At 47.2% G+C, this 18,924-nt stretch overlaps 1 protein-coding gene across 4 annotated transcripts in view; it reads left to right on the top strand.

Annotated features, from left to right (window-relative positions):
• Nucleotides 1–17,690, top strand: part of LOC147626069 (ultraviolet-B receptor UVR8-like) — a 91,979-nt gene extending 74,289 nt beyond the window's left edge. Inside the window, exons 9-13 of one of the 4 annotated variants that reach the window (XM_086817629.1) lie at nucleotides 15,095–15,213; nucleotides 16,327–16,412; nucleotides 16,648–16,703; nucleotides 17,124–17,257; nucleotides 17,368–17,690. In XM_086817629.1, coding sequence (XP_086673755.1) covers nucleotides 15,095–15,213; nucleotides 16,327–16,412; nucleotides 16,648–16,703; nucleotides 17,124–17,213 — 351 coding nt within the window. In that variant the 3' untranslated portion in view covers nucleotides 17,214–17,257; nucleotides 17,368–17,690. Of the gene's footprint in view, nucleotides 1–15,094; nucleotides 15,214–16,326; nucleotides 16,413–16,647; nucleotides 16,743–17,123 lie in introns of all 4 variants that reach the window. The other 3 variants (XM_086817627.1, XM_086817628.1, XM_086817626.1) reach the window with 3 other exon arrangements.
• Nucleotides 17,691–18,924: the final 1,234 nt, after the last annotated feature.

The raw sequence follows: 18,924 nt of genomic DNA, 5'->3' as shown, positions 1-18,924 counted from the left end.
GAGGAAAAACAACTCCTTTTGATAGACATCAACTTACCCACACCATATCTCAATTGGGTAAAGTCATGCATGAATCTCTACTAGATGACTCCTTTTTTCAAACAAGTTAAATACTTGAATTAATTTCAATTAAACCATTCATCAACAAGCATAGTGATCAAAAGCTAGGGTTAAGAAAGGTGATCTTGTTGATTGTTGACTTGATAGTTGAAAAAGGTAGAGCTTGAAGCTTGACCTTGGCCTTCAACACTCGAGGAAGGATGTCCACGGCTTCAAGGAAACCTCCGTACTTGATCCAATAATTGGGCGCAAAGTTGGGGCGGGTGTAGAGCCTACCCAAAAACCACACAGACTTGAGCGAGCTGATCTGTGCTCTTGATGTGCAACAAAAGATCTTGATCGCCTCAGCAAATCTCTAGAGATTCCCCACATCTCCTGTGAAACGGATCCCGTCAAGTGGGAATAGACTCCGTTGGACTGATCAATGGACACCAGCACTGGGGCCGGAACGGGCCGACCCCCCTCTCAATATATGATATATTATTGGGAGTATTTAAACGATACAATGTTCCATGGGTTCGAAGAACCAGATGATGTCCATGTACAACTGAGATGAATACAGTTACCAAACAAGAGACTCGAAGTAGACGTTCGAAGGAGAGCAACCCATTCAAGTAGTCAAGTCTCTACGGTCCTGTGCCTTCACTGGAATCCGCGGAGAGCGCCCCACTGGTGTTCCAGGACCACACACAAACAGGTGCTCCCGTACTAACGCCTGGCTCTCCCAATCTCGGCACCCAGGGACCGTGGTTCTCTAGTAGCTTGGACTACCCGGCACCGAACGGGTGTTAGCGGTAGAGAGTATCCCTTATCAGATTTACTTCAAAATCCTTTACTTAAATCTCAATCCACTTACTTGTAGCTCGCTAGTGGAAGACAAATACCCGAGGCGTAAGTGCAGCCGTCTGGAGATCTGAGCGCAGCCGCCTCTAGAGCCACTTGTAGAGGAGAGCGCAGCCGTCTGAGGAAGAGGGTGCAGCCGCATGCAAGGGGAGGAGCGCAGCCACCAGTAGCTGCCTGCAAGGGGAGCGCAGCCACCTGTGGAAAACGTGCGCAGCCAACTGTGGAAGGTGTGCACAGCCGCCTGAGGAGGGCAGAAGAAGCCTGGCTGCAGCCGCGTGTGGAGTGGCACAGCCGCCTGTGTAGATAGAGAGAGCAGCCGCCTGTGGAGAGGAGTGTGACCGCCTACTGTGGAGAGCGTAGCCGCCTGCAGAGTGGAGGGCGCAGCCGCTTGTGCAGCCGCCTGTGGAGGAGGGCGGAGTCGTCAGCAAAGGGTGTGCAGCCGCCTGTAGAGGGAAGTGCCGCAACCTGCAGAGTGGAGGTGCGGCCACCTGAGGGCAAGCAGAGAAGAGATGATCGCCTGCTGTGGTATCCAAGTTGGTGAGGTGGTCGCCAATAAGTAGGTGTTGGAGAAGGCATACGTCCAGCAGCTAGCCGCCCCCCCTAGCTTGCATGGAGGCGGCCAGTTCCAAGGTGGGGTGTGGGTAGGTGGCCATGCACCCACCCCCACACATAGGATTAAGAGTGGGGTTTCCCTCCCCACCTTGGCCCATACGTGGGTGCCCACCCTATCAAGGACATCATTAATTATTAGGGAGGGTGCCCACTCTTAAATGAATGTGAGCTCACAACCTTATAAAAAACAGAGGTTAAAAAGAATGCTATAAAATAAACAAGTGCAATACACTTACCACCTGTTCACACGCAACAAAACTTGTCAGAAGACAGAGCAAACTTCATGACTCGCTGGCAGGCGTCCCCGCTCAATAAGTGGCACGTCAAACAGGCAAACACAAGTCATGCGAAAACAGTTCTAAACATGCAAAACATGAATGCATGTGCAAATAGTATCATGGACATATCTCCCGTTCATGGAACAAGTACTAAACATCTGTCGAGCACAATGATGGCACGACAGAAAACATAAATCCCGATCTTCCTATGGAGTGACAGTCCCATAGGTAAGACACAGATCCAGGCACGAGCCTCCCTATGGAGTGACACTCCCATAGGCAAGACACGGCACAAATACTAGCTCTTCCATGGTGTGACAATCCCATGGATAGAACACAGTCCAGGTCATACACGGGTGGCACCAGTCTGGCTCCCGTCCATATGACACCATCCTGCTAACGCATGGGTGGCACCAGTCCGGCTCCCGTCCATGTTATGCAAAAATACCGGCCCCTTCACATGAGACATTGGCCTGGCCTCAAGTGAACGAGACACAAATCTGGAGATGGACCAAATGGTTGGCCAATTGGTGACATCCTGAAAGGTAAGCTGTTGTGTCATCTGCAAACTCTAGTCAATAGCTCCTCCCGAGTACGGAGGGGGAGATGCAATTCCCAAAGCCCCATCTTCTGGGCTGAGAGAAAACTACTCATAGCCTCGGCGACGAATAAGAAAAGGTAAGGTGCCAGAGGACAGCCCTGTCGGACCGAGCAGGAAAGGGGCGAATCTGTCGCCACGGGCTTCCTGAATGAGAACCTGATTGTGAGAGGTTGAGTAAAGTCCTAAAACCCTACAGGTCCACTCCACGGGGAACCCCATCCGGCTCATCGTGTCCTCCAAAAAGCTCCAATCCACCCTATCATAAGAGTAGCACTATGAGGTCCTGTTGCCGCATCCTGGCCAAAGCAATCGCCTCCTTGAAGGTGAAGATTTTGTCCAAAACGCTCCAATCCTGAACAAAACCTATCTGAGTGTCATGGATCAAGTCAAGGAGGAAGGGTTGAAGTCTCTGGCTGATGGCTTCGCCAAGATCTTGTAGGCGGTCCCAAGAAGGGTGATGGGTCTCCACTGCCGGATCTCCAATCTTTCACCACTCTTCTTAGGAATCAAGTTTATCAAATCCTCTGAAAGCCTCTCTGGCATGGCACTTGTGGTCATAATCTCATTGAAGGCAGCTTGAAGGCCGCCGTCCATGAGGTCCTAGTGGTGAAGAAAGAAAGAAAGTGGAAGCCCGTCCGCCCTCCGGCATTTGCCCCTAGGAAGAGTAGTGCCAGCTCCTCTACAGTGAAGAAAGTCAATAAGAAGGAACGAAGAGCGAGGGAAAGCATCTCTCTCATGTGGCGCTAGACCCATCTCGCGCGCATCCATCACTTGTGGGTATAATGGGGCACCCGTGAGGAGAGATCGGAAAAAATCAATGGCGATGGCTCTCACATTGATGGGGGGGGGGCTCAAAAACAATGGCTCCATCCTGGCCACCCAACGTGCGAATACCATCTCTCCTCCGATGGGGGCTTGCTATCTCTAAGAAGTCTCCCATGATTCTATCGCCAGCCTGGGTCCAAAAGGAAGCTCTGGCATGGTATCTGTACTCCACCCTCCTCTCCTCGATGGATCTGATCTTCGTACAGGCAACAGCAAGATGACTCTCAATCCAAGGGCTGTCAAGGAATCTCTCTTAAGGCCGCTAAAGAGAAGCAAGACCCCTCCCAGACTCCTCTCTTGCTCACAAAATTCCTCCAATATGCTTTGAGCTACCTCCTGAGAAAATTGTTGATCTCACCAAGGCTTACATCCAAGGTGCGCGTAGCGGAGCCTGAAATAAAATCCAATCTTGCCCGAATCTACTCTATCCTGTTATGCATATCTCGGGGTCCTGAGTAAGACAATCTTCACATCACCGATGTGCTCACCCACCTCTGGCCCTTGGCTACGATGGAGCTTGGAGGCTCAGGCCATAGGGACCAAGACGGGGAGGTAGTGGCCTCCAACAACCTGGAGGTGCTGCTCTTTGTGTTCTTGCATATCTCGGCCGCAATACCCTATTCTGGAGCACAGTTCATCAGGCCCTTCCTCGTGCTAACTTTTGGTGCATGGGTGGGGACTTTAACATGATTGAGGCATGAGAGGAAATAATCAGAGGAGGCACGGCCATAGTCTCAGGCACAAAGTACTCTACATGGGAGAAGTTGATCGTGGCACTCAGGGGACAGGATCCTTGGCATCTTCCAGAGTTTGGGTGTAGCCCCGAGAGCCTGTGCTTCTCGCGGTTTGAAAGGAGTAGCACCAGCCCCAACCTCTCTCGACTTGACAGGCTTTATGTGGATGAGTGGGCCTGCGGCCATGGGGGCATGATCGGCATCTTGGTAGGCACTACTTTTTCAAATCATGCTCGGGTTATTCTGACATTGGAGGACCCTTGGAGTCAGGACAGGCACCTGAGCTCTAGGATTTGGTGTGCAAGCTCAACTGCCTGCCCCTGGATGGCGGCAGCCACCGACTTCGAGTCCCACTTCGTCCCCAGCGCTGCACTCAAAGGAAAAGAGACGCCACTCTCTGGCGTAGAAGCTCTGGAGTGATGAAACACCACACATATCCGAATGGGTGCTACTGTCTCCTCAAAAAGATCTCTTCCACTGGAAGACATCGGAAGAAACTGTAACCCACAGGCAGCCCCAAGATCCTGGGGGGGCTACCTAGCTACTCTAGCAAGAGTGCCCTCATCGGGGAAGCGGCGATGGTCATCTCTACCGGCTCTGAGAATCTATGGATCAAGTCGGTGATGGAGCTTGTCGGCTGCCTTCGCTCTAGGTCGGGTGCTACTAGAGGGTGTCAGGAGTGCTCTGGAGAGGGAGAGCGAGAGGGAGAGGGAGGGGGGAGTGCAGGCACAGAGGAAGAGGACGGGGAAGTAGGGACTGTTGTGGGAAGAGTCGGAGGTGAGGATGGGGAGGGCAGTGGAGAGGAAGGAGAAGGGAGCGGCTCGGAGTGATCCATTGGAGAGGGAGGTTGCTGGGAGGGCCTCGTCGGGGGTTCAATGGGGCCAACTCGCCTCACGGAAACTGAGAGCCAGAGGAGGAATCTCGGGGGGAAGCGGCCGCCAAACCGGAGGGGCCGGAGGGACCCTTTCCATGACTGGACGGGGCCCATCGCCGATAGGTGGGTGCTGTGATAAATGCTCGAGACTATTGTCTGACAAAACTGAATCCTCCTGTACTCTACCGGCCTGGCGCGTGCGGCGAAAGCGCTCAACTCTGGTAGCCAGTTGACGGCCTAGGCGTGGCCCGTGGGCCAACCATCAACCGCTCTCTGGCAACAAGGTCATCCACAGTCGGATCGTGGTGCTCTGCTGCCTGAGAGCTTGCCTCTCTCTCTACCCCCTGGTGAGGATCTGAACAGGGACCCGCGGCGGGGGGGGGGGGGGGGGGGGTCTTGTGGACTGGCGTCGAGGGCAAGCTCTGGCGAGGTGGCCCGTTTGTGTGCAAATGAAACACTAGCCCGTGAGGCCTAAGTACTCCACTCGCTGAATGATGGGGTCGCCCCAAAGGCATGGGATAGATATGACATGAGGCACTATCTCCGACAAGGCAATACAAATGCGAAGGGATAGAATCCTGGCCACCCGTGCAAGAACGGTGGGGGGGATTCCATTACTCTCTCAATGGCTCCACTGATCACCGAGAGAAGAGGAAGGTATTCCTTCCTAAGGCCTGGAAGTAGAAAGTCACTTGGAAGCCTAACACGCCAGCCAGTGGATCGAACACGGGGTCGAAGCCATGCTGCCACCATGCAAAGAGTGAAGACCACAAAATGGCGAGACTTGCCTAGTGGAGAAAGGCTCAAGAACCAAGAGAGTTGCCTGTGGAAGACGGAGGGAGCGAAAAAAATTGGAGGAGGCTACAAAGGAGGAAAGGGAGAGACACGTGAGAGGGGGGGAGAGTGGAAGGCGGGAGAAGAGAAAAAAAAAGGGGGGGTGGGGCAGGGCAGGGCAGCAAGCAGGAGGAAGGGGGGGGGGGATGGCAATGTGGGGACTAGAAGGGGAAAATGTAGGCAGGCGAGGCAGAAAGGGGGGCACAGGTGAAAGCGATGGAGAGGCACAGGCAGCTTGAGAAAAAACGTAAGAGGGGGGGAGTGCTCAAATTCACGCTAGAACTGCAATTTGAGTATAGATCTTAGTTTTTAGTTGTATATAATCATCTCTTGACAATATATAGTAGATTAGGTGAATTTGCCTTAGTCTTGTGTATGTGCAACATAAGTGATTAGTGTTAATTAGCGACTATCCATGCTTAATTAGGGGTAATCACCTTTCAATGTATGAACAAAGTAGTGTAGGTTTAGGATTACGTAGGTACAAGATTAAGCTTGGTGGATCAAAGAGATCCATGATGTGAGTGTGTAGAGAAAAAAAGAAAGAAAGAAAGCTGTATTAACGTCTACTAGAGGCCGAACTCGACCTATGAGACAAATCAATGTACAACTGTCAATGTCTTCTGGAGAGAGAGAGAGAGAGAGAGAGAGAGAGAGAGAGAGAGAGAGAGAGAGAACGAAAATGAAATGATATGTTAACGTGTCTAAGAGGCCATAATGGCCTATGAGACCAAAACTGAGTGTACATCTGAAGAAAGAAAGAAAGAAAGAAAGAAAGAAAGAAAGAAAGAGAGAGGGGGAGAGAGAGAGAGAGAGTTATATTAACGTCTACGGAAGACCCCAAGGGCCTATGAGACCAAAAGTAATACAATGGTACCATGGATATACTGGGCCATGGAAAACTGAAAGAAAAAGTAAAATGAAAACATTTGATAGTACATGTGATCAACAGATGATCTTGTGTAGAGTGAGATATGCTGTGATCAGCTAATGACGATACCCACCTCGGCCAGAACCAACCTGATGGTGGAGTGAATGTCAGGCCTCTATGATGGGACCTTGTCATGTCGGTGGAGAACCACACGAATCTGTCTCTGTGTGCTGGAGGGTCTTGATGCTTTGGGGTCGGGGATGTCTAGCTCGCAGAATGGATCGAGCTCTGGCGCTAAGAACTCCTCTGGGGCGTGGGTACGAGTGATGTGCTTTGATGTCGTAGTAGAGGAATTGTTGTGGGCAGTGGATTCTGATGTGGATGTGTGTAGCACAAAGAAATCTGTGATGGCTGTATGTGAGGTGTCCTGTCAGAGCCGAGGCTGTCCCTCAGCATGCTGCCTCAACACTACATCCTTGTGTCGTCTGAGCTCCATCAAGTACATGCCCAAGCACCTCTGATCCTCAAACTGTATCACCTGTGTGAGTGGTCCAAATCCCTCCCGGAAGAGACAGTGGAATCTTCCCCGTATCTCATAGTAAGCTAGGCAACTGAACATATAATGGGTCTCATCCTCTACTGCTCCTATGATGCATACTGCGCATGTCCTCTCCTCATGTGGAATATTCTCAGCTCTGCCAGTCTCTACTCTGAGGCGATGGGAGGACACCCTGAGCTTGCCGATCGTGATATGCATAGCATGTGACATGTGTATGTGTATGTATCTTGGGATCTCAAAGAATCTATCTTGGGAGAGTCTCAAGAAGTGATCTCTTCTCTGTAGAACTCACACTTACCAAACACCCATGTCTGGTTTATGTGTAGCCCGAGTAGATCTAACCGGATGATTCGGTTGATCTCCTATCATGAGAGATCAAGGTAGGGGGAATCTAGGCTATATTGAAATGAAGGGAGACAATCCATCTGTATGCCATGTGCATGAAACCACTCGACTACCTGAGAGTGCCATGCATGTGTTGGTAATTGTGGTGGCCGTGTCACTGAGGAGGAGGGCAGTCCAGCTCGTCTCAATCGCTCCCTCTCCCTCTCGCAATAAGGACTCTAGTGTTTGTCATGGGAGGCGATCTCTGTCAAGCATGTATACATGCTGAATATAAGTGACAGTTTGAAAAAGGGCATCTGTAACCAGTGGGGCCACCCCAAACTCTGCATGTAGAATGTTATGTGGTACAGATGGCTTACTCCTGATCATGCGTGACAACATCATCACCTGTAGCCTCTCTATGCTCCTCCGGTGATCCTTCCCTAGGCTTGGCTCCCAAAAGGCTGCACCATACATAGCCAGTGGTCGTACTAGAGTATCAAAGAGCCACTTAGTGCGAGGTTCTTGGAAATGTGCCTGGGAACACTCTCTCTCCATACGGGCTAGGGAGGCATGCCCCCTCGCAAGTCGGTCAGTGGCAGCTGTGGTCGTGCATAACAAAGGGCTTGTAAAAGTGACTCCTAGATAAACATACTTTTGCACAATCTCCACTAGGGCATCTCTGTATATGAAAGAAAATTGTGAGGGGACTGCATAAGATGTGTTGAAGACCATAACCTTGGTTTTGCGGCGCAAATTGACCGTAAGGTCTCTCCCCCTGCAAAATCTGTCCGATGCATTTAAGTGTTTTTGTAAACCGTCGGCTGAATCTGAGATCAAGACAATGTCGTCAGCATATAGCAATATGGGCACTACTGTCTGAGCCAATGGTGAACCTCTATCCACAAATACTGCGATCTCATCAATGTATAGGCCAAAGAGTGTAGGTGAGAGTGGGCAGCCCTACTTAACCCCAATAGTGCTACATATATCTCTCGAGGTCCCATCGGGTGCACGTACTCGGCCAAGTACTGCCTCATATAGTGCCATCACACCACATATCATCTCATGTGAGAACTGGAGCTCTTGCAAGCGTCCTATGAGACGGGATTGAGGGACGGAGTCAAAGGCTTTGCGGAAATCCACAAAGCAGCAATACACACGTCTCTTTGAGGACCTCGCCTCCTCTATGATAGCCCGTAAAGTACAGATATGGTCCAACGTGGAGAAGTTTCTCTTGAAGCCTGCCTGGCCTAATGCTTTGTTTCCCATCCTCTCTGCCATAGAGCTCATCATGTCCTCTAGTACTACCCCATAGATTTTGGCCATTGTGTGACCAATCATGATAGTCCTATAGTTACGTGGGTCCGTGGGGTCTCCTACTTTGTGGATGGGGACAATGGTGTTGCTAGTTGAGGAGGGTGGGAAGCCTTCACAGAGTGCTCTATTAAAAAGACTGGCAAGAATGGGAGTCAATACGTGGCGCTCGTGGGCAAAATGTTTCGCGCGTAGATCCTCATGATGTTTTGCTCTCCCATTATGCAACTTTTTAAGAGCCCTAGTGACATTGGGGGAATCAAAGAGATAAGATGATGTGGGCCGAGGGATGTGTGACATTTGTGGTATAGGTTGGTTTGGCACATCATACGTGCATAGGCTTCCCAAAGGCTAGGATTTGTGATAGGCATAGGTGCTCTTTTATCTTCAAGAATTTCCAAGCTTGAAAAGGCCTAGGCATCTCTGATCAGGATACTCCATCACTCGGCTAAAACCCTCTCTGAACAAGCGGAAGTATCTCCCTCTAATCTCATGATATACAGGGCATCTGCATATGTAATGCTCCTCAGACTCTACCTCTCTGTGGCATAATTTGCATACTCTGTCCTCTATAGGGGTCCGTGCTACTCTCCTTGCCTCAATCTCTAGAGTGAGAGGAAACTCTAATCTGACCAATAGTCACTCTCATAGCATGAGATATGTGTACATCCATGTAGCATGGTCGTTTGACAAATCCATCCTCTATGAATCTAAGGAAATGATCTCTGTAGTACTACATCTTGTTGGGAAGGGACCCAACCAAGTCTCCCTCACGTGCATTGCCTCAGAACTCTATTCCTCTCCTCTCGGGAGAGTGTAAAGTATGGGGAGTCATCATCATACTGGAAGGGCGGTAATCTATCCATGTTGAGCCCATGTGCTGAGAACCACTCATCTACTACAGCATACCATGATGGGCGATAGCCCTCTTTGGCAATACTCTGCGGGGACTCCATGGATGGCTAAGCGAGGTAGTCTCTCTGGCCCCATGGCTCTGATGCGTTTGATGTAGGCTATGGTGTGAAATAGAGCCTTTACTACCATCATGGGGGGCAATGCAAGCTTTGCTCTGACGATCTCATGTGGTACTGATGGTTTGTTGCGAATCTATGGTCTCTCCATCTGACACCAATCATATGTGGAGAGGTTAGGGGCCCATTTCGGTGCTGCATACATCATTGCTAGGGTGACTAAGGTGTCAAATATATATATATATATATAGATATATATATATATAGATATATATATATATAGATATATATATATATATAGATATATATATATGACACCAATCATATGTGGAGAGGTTAGGGGCCCAGACCGGTGAGAGAGAGAGAGAGAGAGGCAATGCCCAAAGAAAGAGAGTATTGCACAACCCAATGATGATTAGATTGGTTGATAGATGTGTATGATACTCACCATGTACAATGCTTTCGTAGGCTTGCAGCCTTATCTTTTGACCTATACATATCACAAATATCACACTAGAATAAGTGGATGCCACATGGCACACTTATCTTATCCACTTATAAGAGTGTGTTCACACATTGCTAGAACATTAACAGTCCTTTTAGGGGCTGTTCACACACAAACATACAGACACACAAATAGGGGTTCACACACATGAGGCTCCGAATCCCAACAAACCCTCCTTCAAAGCTAAGGTGGAGATGTTTGAGAAGACCTTCAATAGTGATGAAGATTTGGGCTCTAAACTGCAACACGTGATACAAAAGAACACAGTGTGCCAACACCCGAACTCTCATGTCGAGCCTGATATAAGAGCTTGACCACACATGATTGTGTCTACATCTGTCTACCCAAAGACAATCCCCCTAGCTCTAACTAGTGTATGACACGAAAATGGGGCCCTTTATAACATTAAGGCATTACAAAATGGAAAACACAATAGAGATTATTCAATTCAGCTTTGGGGGGACTTTTCGGGTACACATAAACAGAAAATAAAGATTAATTTTTGAAGTTTATAAACTTCTCGGGCGTATGTTGATGAAGAATAGTCTCTTTTGGCCAATGAGGTGATAGCTCGAGTGGTGAAGGTGTTTGCCTAGGACGAAGAGGTCCTAGGTTCAAAACTCCCCTTGGTGCTTCCTACGCGGCATTGCCTATGGGCGGATAATTAAGTGCCTACGGGCGGTGAAAAAACACTAACTACAGGAGGAACTTGAGCCTAAGGCCAATCGAAAAAAATAGAAGAATAGTCTCTTTTGGTGACGCTTCTCTGCTAGTGCTCCTTCCATGGCACTATGGGAGCTTCAATTCGATGTAGGAGGCTTCAATTTGGAAAAGCCCCAAATTTTGCATATTGTTGAAGCCTTAATTTGATGCAAAGGACTCGATCCCCAAAATCTGTGGTGTAAGAGCATCAGTTTGATGGATTTCACCTTATTTCTGAAATGCCCTAATTTTTGCGGGGCAGCTTGCAGGTTCAACTGACGTGGCGGCATTGTACTGATGACATAAGTGTGCAATGGGCTGAGATGAGCAGGTATAGCCAGCAGGTGCTAAGCGATGACGAGCAGTGAGAGCAACAAGAGGCAGTGCTGGACAACAATAGAGATGCACAGGTGGAAGCTGCTGTTACGATCGGGGGTGGCAGCCGGCAAAGTTGAGGGACAGCGCACTGGCAGTAGATCTGCGCACAGTTGATGATGTCAGTGATGGGCTCTCAAGAGCTGATGGGCAGTGGCGGCTGTCACGGGGGCGGAAGCGGGCGCAGCTGAGACAGGTTGTGGGATGACGTGGTGAGACGACTGAAAGTGGAGCAAGAGTAGACAGACAGTAGGTGTTGCTGATGGCGATGCAGGTTGTAGGCGTCTGTCAGCAGCAGCATCAACTTGGCGGTGACGGCACTCACGCAGCTCAGAGGCTGCTCAGGCTGTAACCCTAAAACAGAAAAACCCTAACATAGTAGAAACTCTAAAATTGCTAACACTAGCTCTGATACCAATTGTTACAGGTTTAGGGTTACGTAGGTACGAGCCTAAGCTATGGTAGATCAAAGAGGTCCATGGTGTGAGTCTGTGCATAGAGAGAGAGAAAGAAAGAAAGATATATTAACGTCTCCTAAAGGCTGAAATGGCCCATGAGACCAAAACAAGGTACAACTGATGATGATGATGTCTCATCATAACAAATCTGAAAGAAAGAATGAAAATAGTAACATCCTAAGTGAGCTAAGAGCTGAAAGCTGAACCGCTGAATCGTCACGGTAAACTCCTCCAGTGGCGGGCAACGATGGCTCGAATTTGCCGATGGTGAGGGAGTTGTGGACGCAATCCTCGTGGTCGTGGGCGTCTCGCTCTACAGATGGCAATGGCTTTGTCCAGGGTGACTCCTCTGGAGGGTGGTCTGCCAGGTAGGCCTGTAGAATGGGGGAGTAGAGGCTGGTGGGGTTACAGTGCTGGCTCTGAAAAAATCTGTAGAATGGGGGAGTAGAGGCTGGTGGGGTTACAGTGCTGGCTCTGAAAAAATCTGTGAGGGCTCTCTGTCTAGGCGGCTTTGGTCCCACTGCCCTCCTGTCCCTCAATAGGCTCTCTCTGTGGCATCTAAGCTCAAGTATGAAGAGCCCTAAGCACCTTTGGTCCTCAAAGTCCATGATCTGATGCAAAGGTCCAAAGCCTTCACGGAACAGGCAGTGGTACCTCCCTCGGATCTCATAGTAGACAGTACAACGATATATATAGTGTTCCTCCGACTCCACCTCCCGATGGCAAAGCTGGCATATGTGGTCCTCTAGTGATATATCCTCATATCGACCTGTCTCTATCCTCAGCCGGTGTGAAAGGTGCGAATCTGTCCAATAGCACTCCGAATACCATGTGAGAGGTGTGTGTCCATGCTTAATGTGTCCATGTAAGCATGGCGTATAATATACCCGTCCGAAGAGGTGTAGAAAATGACTATGGTAGTGTGCCATTTTCGTGCCCAACGGCTGCGGGGGCCTGACCCATGTCCTATCTGTATCTAGTCTCACAATGTCCATCTTGATCACCCGATTCGGCTCTGAACAGCTGAGATCTAAGAACGGGCAGTCCAGGAGAGAGAGAGAGAGAGAGAGAGAGAGAGAGAGAGAGTGTGTGTGTGTCCTATTAAATGTCTTCAAAAGACCGAGTGGGTCTATGAGACCAAAAGTGATACAATAGTGTCCATGTAATCTCATCATGGTACAAAAGAAAACAAAGACTAGAGCTATGAATGTCAAATCCGAGCCATATGATACAAAGTGGGACCATTATCATCATATAGAGAGAGAGAGAGAGAGAGAGAGAGAGAGAGAGAGAGAGAGAGAGAGAGAGAGAGAGAGAATGCTCAAAGAAAGCGAGTATTGTACAACTAAATGATATGATTAGATTGATTGATAGATGTGTATAATACTCACCAAGTACAAGGCTTTTGTAGGCTTTCTACCTTAATCTTTTGACCCATACAAGAAAGCTAGTGTTGCACAACTCAATGATAATTAGATTGATTGATAGATGTGTATGATACTCACCATGTACAATGCTTTTGTAGGCTTGCTGTCTCATCTTTTGACCCATACGAATATCGCACTCTAATAAGTGGATGCCACATGGCACACTTATCTATCCACTTGTAAGAGTGTGTTCACACACTACTAGAACAATAGCAACTCTTTTAGGGGGTGTTCACTCACACACACACAGGCACACAAACATGGGTTCACACACACACATACATGAGGCTCCAATTATTACTGAATTATGGCTGCAAGTAAGCAGCATGTCCCCTCTTGAAGCGAGTTGGACCTCTCACCCGACTTGTGCTTAGCCCCCGCCTGAGTTCCTCCCGCGTTGCCAATCCCTTCCACCTATCACTGCCTTCTCTTGTTTGCGCACAACCCGCCCCTCTGTGCATCCCCTCCTGCACCTAGAACCCCCGGCCCTGCCAGCCCTTTCCTCTTGGCTTCTTCGCGCCCTCTCTTCTGCCTTCCCAAATCCAGTCCGACCCCACCTACTTCTGCGTTGTCATTTGCTTGCCCTCCTCTCACTCCTTGCTTCATTGCCCATCCGGCCTCATTCCTAGAGGGCTCTTCGTCCTTTTCTTTTTCTGCCCCTGCCCTTCTCTCCCCACCCAAAAAAATAAATCAATTCGCGAGGTGCTTGCAGTTCGGCTCCCTTTGGTCTCCAAGGCCAACACCACTTGCTTATTTTCCGAAGTGTGACCTCCAGCTCTTGGCATCGACAATCTCCTCCCTTGTGGCCTCTTCATTGGTTTGCAAGCTCGTGGGGAGCCTTCCAGGGCGTGGTCAAATTCAGGATTTGCTCGAGGCGGTCCTCATTGGTAATCTTGGCAAAATCACCGATATTTATTTTCTTGGGCATTGGCTTCCTCGTTATGGTTTGCTTCCCAGGCCTCCAAAAGGAGTATATTCCTCTCCTTTCGTCAATTGGTCGATCAATTGGACAGGTCTTGGAATCCCCTCAGACTACCGCCTCCATGTTGGCCAAGGCAACTGGGATTCCCTCTATCAAAGTATGCATTGCCTCTACGGAGGCTCCCCTGCAAGTCATTGTACTGCCCAACTTAAGAGGGGCCGATTTTGAAACGCATGGAGTACTCAGGTCTCCCTGGATAATGCTTCATTTGTAGGCAGATGGGACATCTGCCGAGAGCCTGCCCCAATGTTAAGCCCGTTGAGGATGCCCATGAAACCCGCACCCAGACCCACTCTGAGACCCCCTGTCAGGAGTGGAGTCGTCTAGAGGCCAGCCCTGCCCCTCTCTTCAGCCAGATGGACAGGTGCTTGGCCAGGCAGACCCCGGTCCCACCACCAGGTGCTAATCTGTCAATGGCAGCAGTAGTCATAGTGAGTACGGGGCATGTAAATGTGACTCCAAGGTATACATATATTGGCACAATCTCCACTCATCCCTCTTTGAATAGAGCAAATTGGTGTTTGCAGTCCCTCCTCTGAATCTGAAAGTAATTTCAAAGTCTTCACACGACCCAGTGGGTCTATGAGACCAAAAAGTAGAACAATGAGTCGTCGAAAATCGAGAAGAGAAAAAAGTATCTAACAAGCTACCTATGCAATGATGACCATATATACAAGTACATTATGAGCTCACGTGGGTACAGTGAAAGATAATAGTAGGTAGAAAATTCCATCATTCATTCAAATGTAAAGAGAGAAAAAAACATAAGGGTCTATGAGACCAACAAATAGTACACACTCTCCATACTCGCTCATGGGAAAAATAATAATAATTGAAAAGGTTAAAAAAAAAAACAAACAAACTGGAGAGAGAGAGAGAGAGAGAGAGAGAGAGAGAGAGATGGGGGCGGTTAACTTTTTCTTTTGACTTATATTATGTCAGCGTGTCAATCGTGTCTCATGTGGGTGGAGGCATACTGTGGCCATTTCCGCAAAATACAATGTGTTCTCATGGGGTAGAGGAACAAGTGGCCAGTTAGGGCATGGCGATGTTCTTGACAGGTGAAAGCACATTCTTTATCTGTTTGTTTTTCGTTAGAGTAATTTCCAAGTTTCTTGTTTTGAGTTGTGACCACCCCTCCGTAATTTAACCTACCAAATTTCATGTCGGTAAGTGACATATTGTGATGACATTGCTGTCCCTCATTGCATACAAGTCTCATGGTGTGTGTTAATTCGTTTGAGAGTAACCTTTTGGTAGGAAATGTCTGTTGAGTGGATACTCTTCATAATACTAAGACTGGGACTTGTTGAACCCAAATCATTTTAGTACCAGACAAAAGCTTAATTGTTTTATATTTTTGAGAGTCAATAGTTAACTAGAATTTTAAAAATGTAATTATAAACACAGCCAATACCTTTACTTCTAGTATGCATAGTACTGAATGAAATTGAGCACAAACAGCTCTATAATAAATACAGCTCCTGTTTAAAGCAGGGTCTGACAAATCTACATCAAATCCTTAGAAGATGCGTAATGACTATTCAATCTACCAGTGATCGTTTAGTTGGTATCCTCTTACTTGAGAGCGACACATAAAGGCATCACGAGTAAGACCACAAAGCTTCAGTATCTCCCCTCAGGGTGGTCTCAGAGTTGAAGGATGCAATCACTAACTGTTACAGTGCCAGATCCTTGCAAAGGGATGATTGAACTGCTAAATAACGCTGCCTCACAAATTCTTTCCAAGGAGATTTTGAGAGTGGGTAGATTGGATTGCTAATGGCTTCCGAGTTGCCCCAGGTGGGCACTACGATTAAGACAACAAAGCTCCAGTTTTTGCCGTTGGGGTCAGTGTAAGGATGGCGAGCCACTAGCTGTGACGGTGCCATATCCTTGCGAAGGCATAACTGCTTTGAAGGCACAAAAATGTTAGGAAAGGTGCTAGAGTGTATTTCTTAGCTATACTTTCAGGCACCTCTATCTTCCGTGCATGGGAAAGGAATGATGTTTTTTCTGAAGGAAAGGTGCTAGAGTGTATTTTTTCAGGCACCTATCTTCCGTGCATTGGCATGTTTCAAGGGTCAGTAAGTGCTGAGGAAATTTTCTATAATTGTTTCTTTAAATTGTACGAAAATCTGATGTGAATGGTTCTTTACTTACCTGGAAAGCAGGAATATACCCAAGATGATAGATGCCTTGAGTGCAGATGGGGAAGCATGTGCGGGGGTTAAAAGCTCCACATCATTGGCAAACACAGGTTTGAAGTTTCAGAACATTTCATACAATATACAAATAAAAAAGTGCATACTAAAATATGTTTGTAAAAAAGGGTTGGTGATCAAAAAAAGGGGTAGTAGCCTTTCCCTTCTTGAAGGACGTATTGGACTCTCAGAAGGGTGCCATCCCTATAATCTTGTATGATGTTTCTTGATGTAAGGTACAAATGTAAAGCATGCCATTACAGCTGACAAGACTTTTTAAAATTTCTGCAGGTGCTGCAAACTGGATCTCGCCATCTGAAAGATATGCGGTTGTTCCAGATGAAACTGTAAGAACGCTTGCTAGTCGTCTTCACCAGACAGCCAGTGTATGATTTATAGTCTTTTTTGTTTGGAGACTCTTACCTGAGAAATTCCCAAAGTCTACTGCTTATTTAAAAGTTCAGGTTACAGTGTAGGTGCAATTGTTGATTGTTGATTGAACCCTCCAGCCCGCCATCCCGACCCCCCCGTCCCCGTCCCCGTCCCCCCGCCCCCCCCCCCCTCTCTCAAAAAAAAGGAAAGGAAAGAACACACACACACACACTCTAAGTAAGAGAAAAGAAGAAAATTTCCCTCTTCCATCCTCACTACCACTAGAAATAGCAAGTTCTACTGGTTCTTCTCCATTCACGTTCATAAGATGAGTTTATTTGACACATGGTTTGTTTGGTTCTTTTTGTGATTCCACGTATCATTATTTTTTACAGGTGAACAGCCAGCTACCACAGCCTTTGGAAGGGTTTAGGAAAGATGCAAGTGTTCCAGACACTGATTTTAAGCGCATAAGGTCTGAATAGGTTTTGACCCAAATTTAAAGGGGATGCTGTGTAGATGTGCAAAGGTGAGTGGAGTTGGCTTTGAGTTTGAAGAGTATTTGTATCCAACACACAACTTCCTAGGGCAACCATTGATCTAAAGGAAAGTTCTTTGTCTTTTGCTGCCCTTATGAAGGCCTAACGAAACCTTCCTGCAAGAAGTAACTTGCTTGCTCAATGTGTGGCGTGGCGTAAAAATTGTGGTCACATATCTCATTAAAAAGTTAAGGTATTCCAAAAGGATTCTCTATCGTTGAGCTCTGTTAGAGGCACATTTTTACAAGCGCTTAACATTATTCGAGAACAGATGCTCATATTTTGTCGTTGTCATGATTTTGAGCCTCCACAGTGCCCTATGTGATGCTGTATTGACCTGCACTCTGCAATCCTATAGTGTTGTTGGTGTTTTAAGAGGCCATGAAAAAATGACCCTGCAATTCACTATGCCATTTCAAAATCTGAGACATGGATTTCATGTGCTGCTTTGTGACGTGAATTGTTTTGAATTTTGGGATTCTCCCATCAAGTAGCTTTGGGATGAAATGGGGAGCATAACATAACATGACCTTCGTTTGGTTAGCGTAGTGACTCGGATACAATGTTTCAGGGAAGTGGAGTATGGTATTGTATATAATTGCCTTAATTTTTGTGACTGATGACATTTTTTAGGGCTAGACTGCTTTTGTCTGTCTTTTGCTTTGTGGATAGCCTTGTCATTTTACGTGATTATCTCGTAATATTCAACAGAGCTGCACCAATAAATTAACCGCAGATGAAAGGTAATGGAGGCTACAACCTTAGACGAAAGGTAGTGGAGGCCAATATGTGTGTATATCTTATCGCCACACCACCATAGTGTACTCCCACCTAAGGTTCTTGTGGTTTGCAAATCTAGTGTTTTCTTCTCAAAAGCTGAGGTCTTCTTTTTTTAGTTTTTAGATTGGCATTTTAAATTTGAAAGCTGTGTGTTTACCAGGTATACTATTGCCTTACATGAGGAGAGGAATGAGGTCAGGAAGTATGCCTTAATGTAGGCAAGCTAGATCACCTATTTTGCATTTCCCATGTCACACCATAGGAGTCTATGCAAGAGTGGGCAGTGAGCAAGGAGGAGAGACCTATGGAAGAGATGAATCTCTAATATAAAATGCCGTGTATAGCATGCAAGGTGGATGAGTAGAATCATCCTCCTACAAAATCAGGTGACGCACAACAATCCGTTGGCATGCACAATAAGAGAAAAATCAAGCACGCAAGCGATTAACACGAGCACAAGAGAATTTAATACAAATCATGATAATGAGAAGACTACTTTCTCATTACTTCAAAATGTGGTGTATGCTAACCTCATCATTATATATTATAAAGGAAGTGTTTCTCAAAGTTGCCATGTTTGGAAACAATTTGGGAGTGGTAGGCTCCTATTACTCTAGGAATTTGAAAAATATGAAGCTGGGAATTATATAAGTGCGAAGCACGGGTCAACCAACTAGTTTTTATAATGCTTGGCTTGTAGAACTTCTAGGGGGTGAAATCTAGTAAGACTATTATTAGGCCATATGTATACAAAAAGTTTGCTAGTCAATGTTACAAGGATAAATCTCGTACTTACAAAAGATGAGTAAATTATGCATCAAATTTATTTAGGAAAGCTCGAAAATCTGAAGTTCTTAGTGCTTGGGTATTTAGGCAA

The sequence above is a fragment of the Cibotium barometz genome, chromosome 23, assembly GCF_041138505.1.
Source record: "Cibotium barometz isolate CiBa-2024 chromosome 23, ASM4113850v1, whole genome shotgun sequence".
NCBI lineage: Eukaryota > Viridiplantae > Streptophyta > Polypodiopsida > Cyatheales > Cibotiaceae > Cibotium > Cibotium barometz.
The sequence above is the reverse complement of the archived record's forward strand: the minus strand, read 5'-3'. Positions and strand labels throughout refer to the sequence as shown.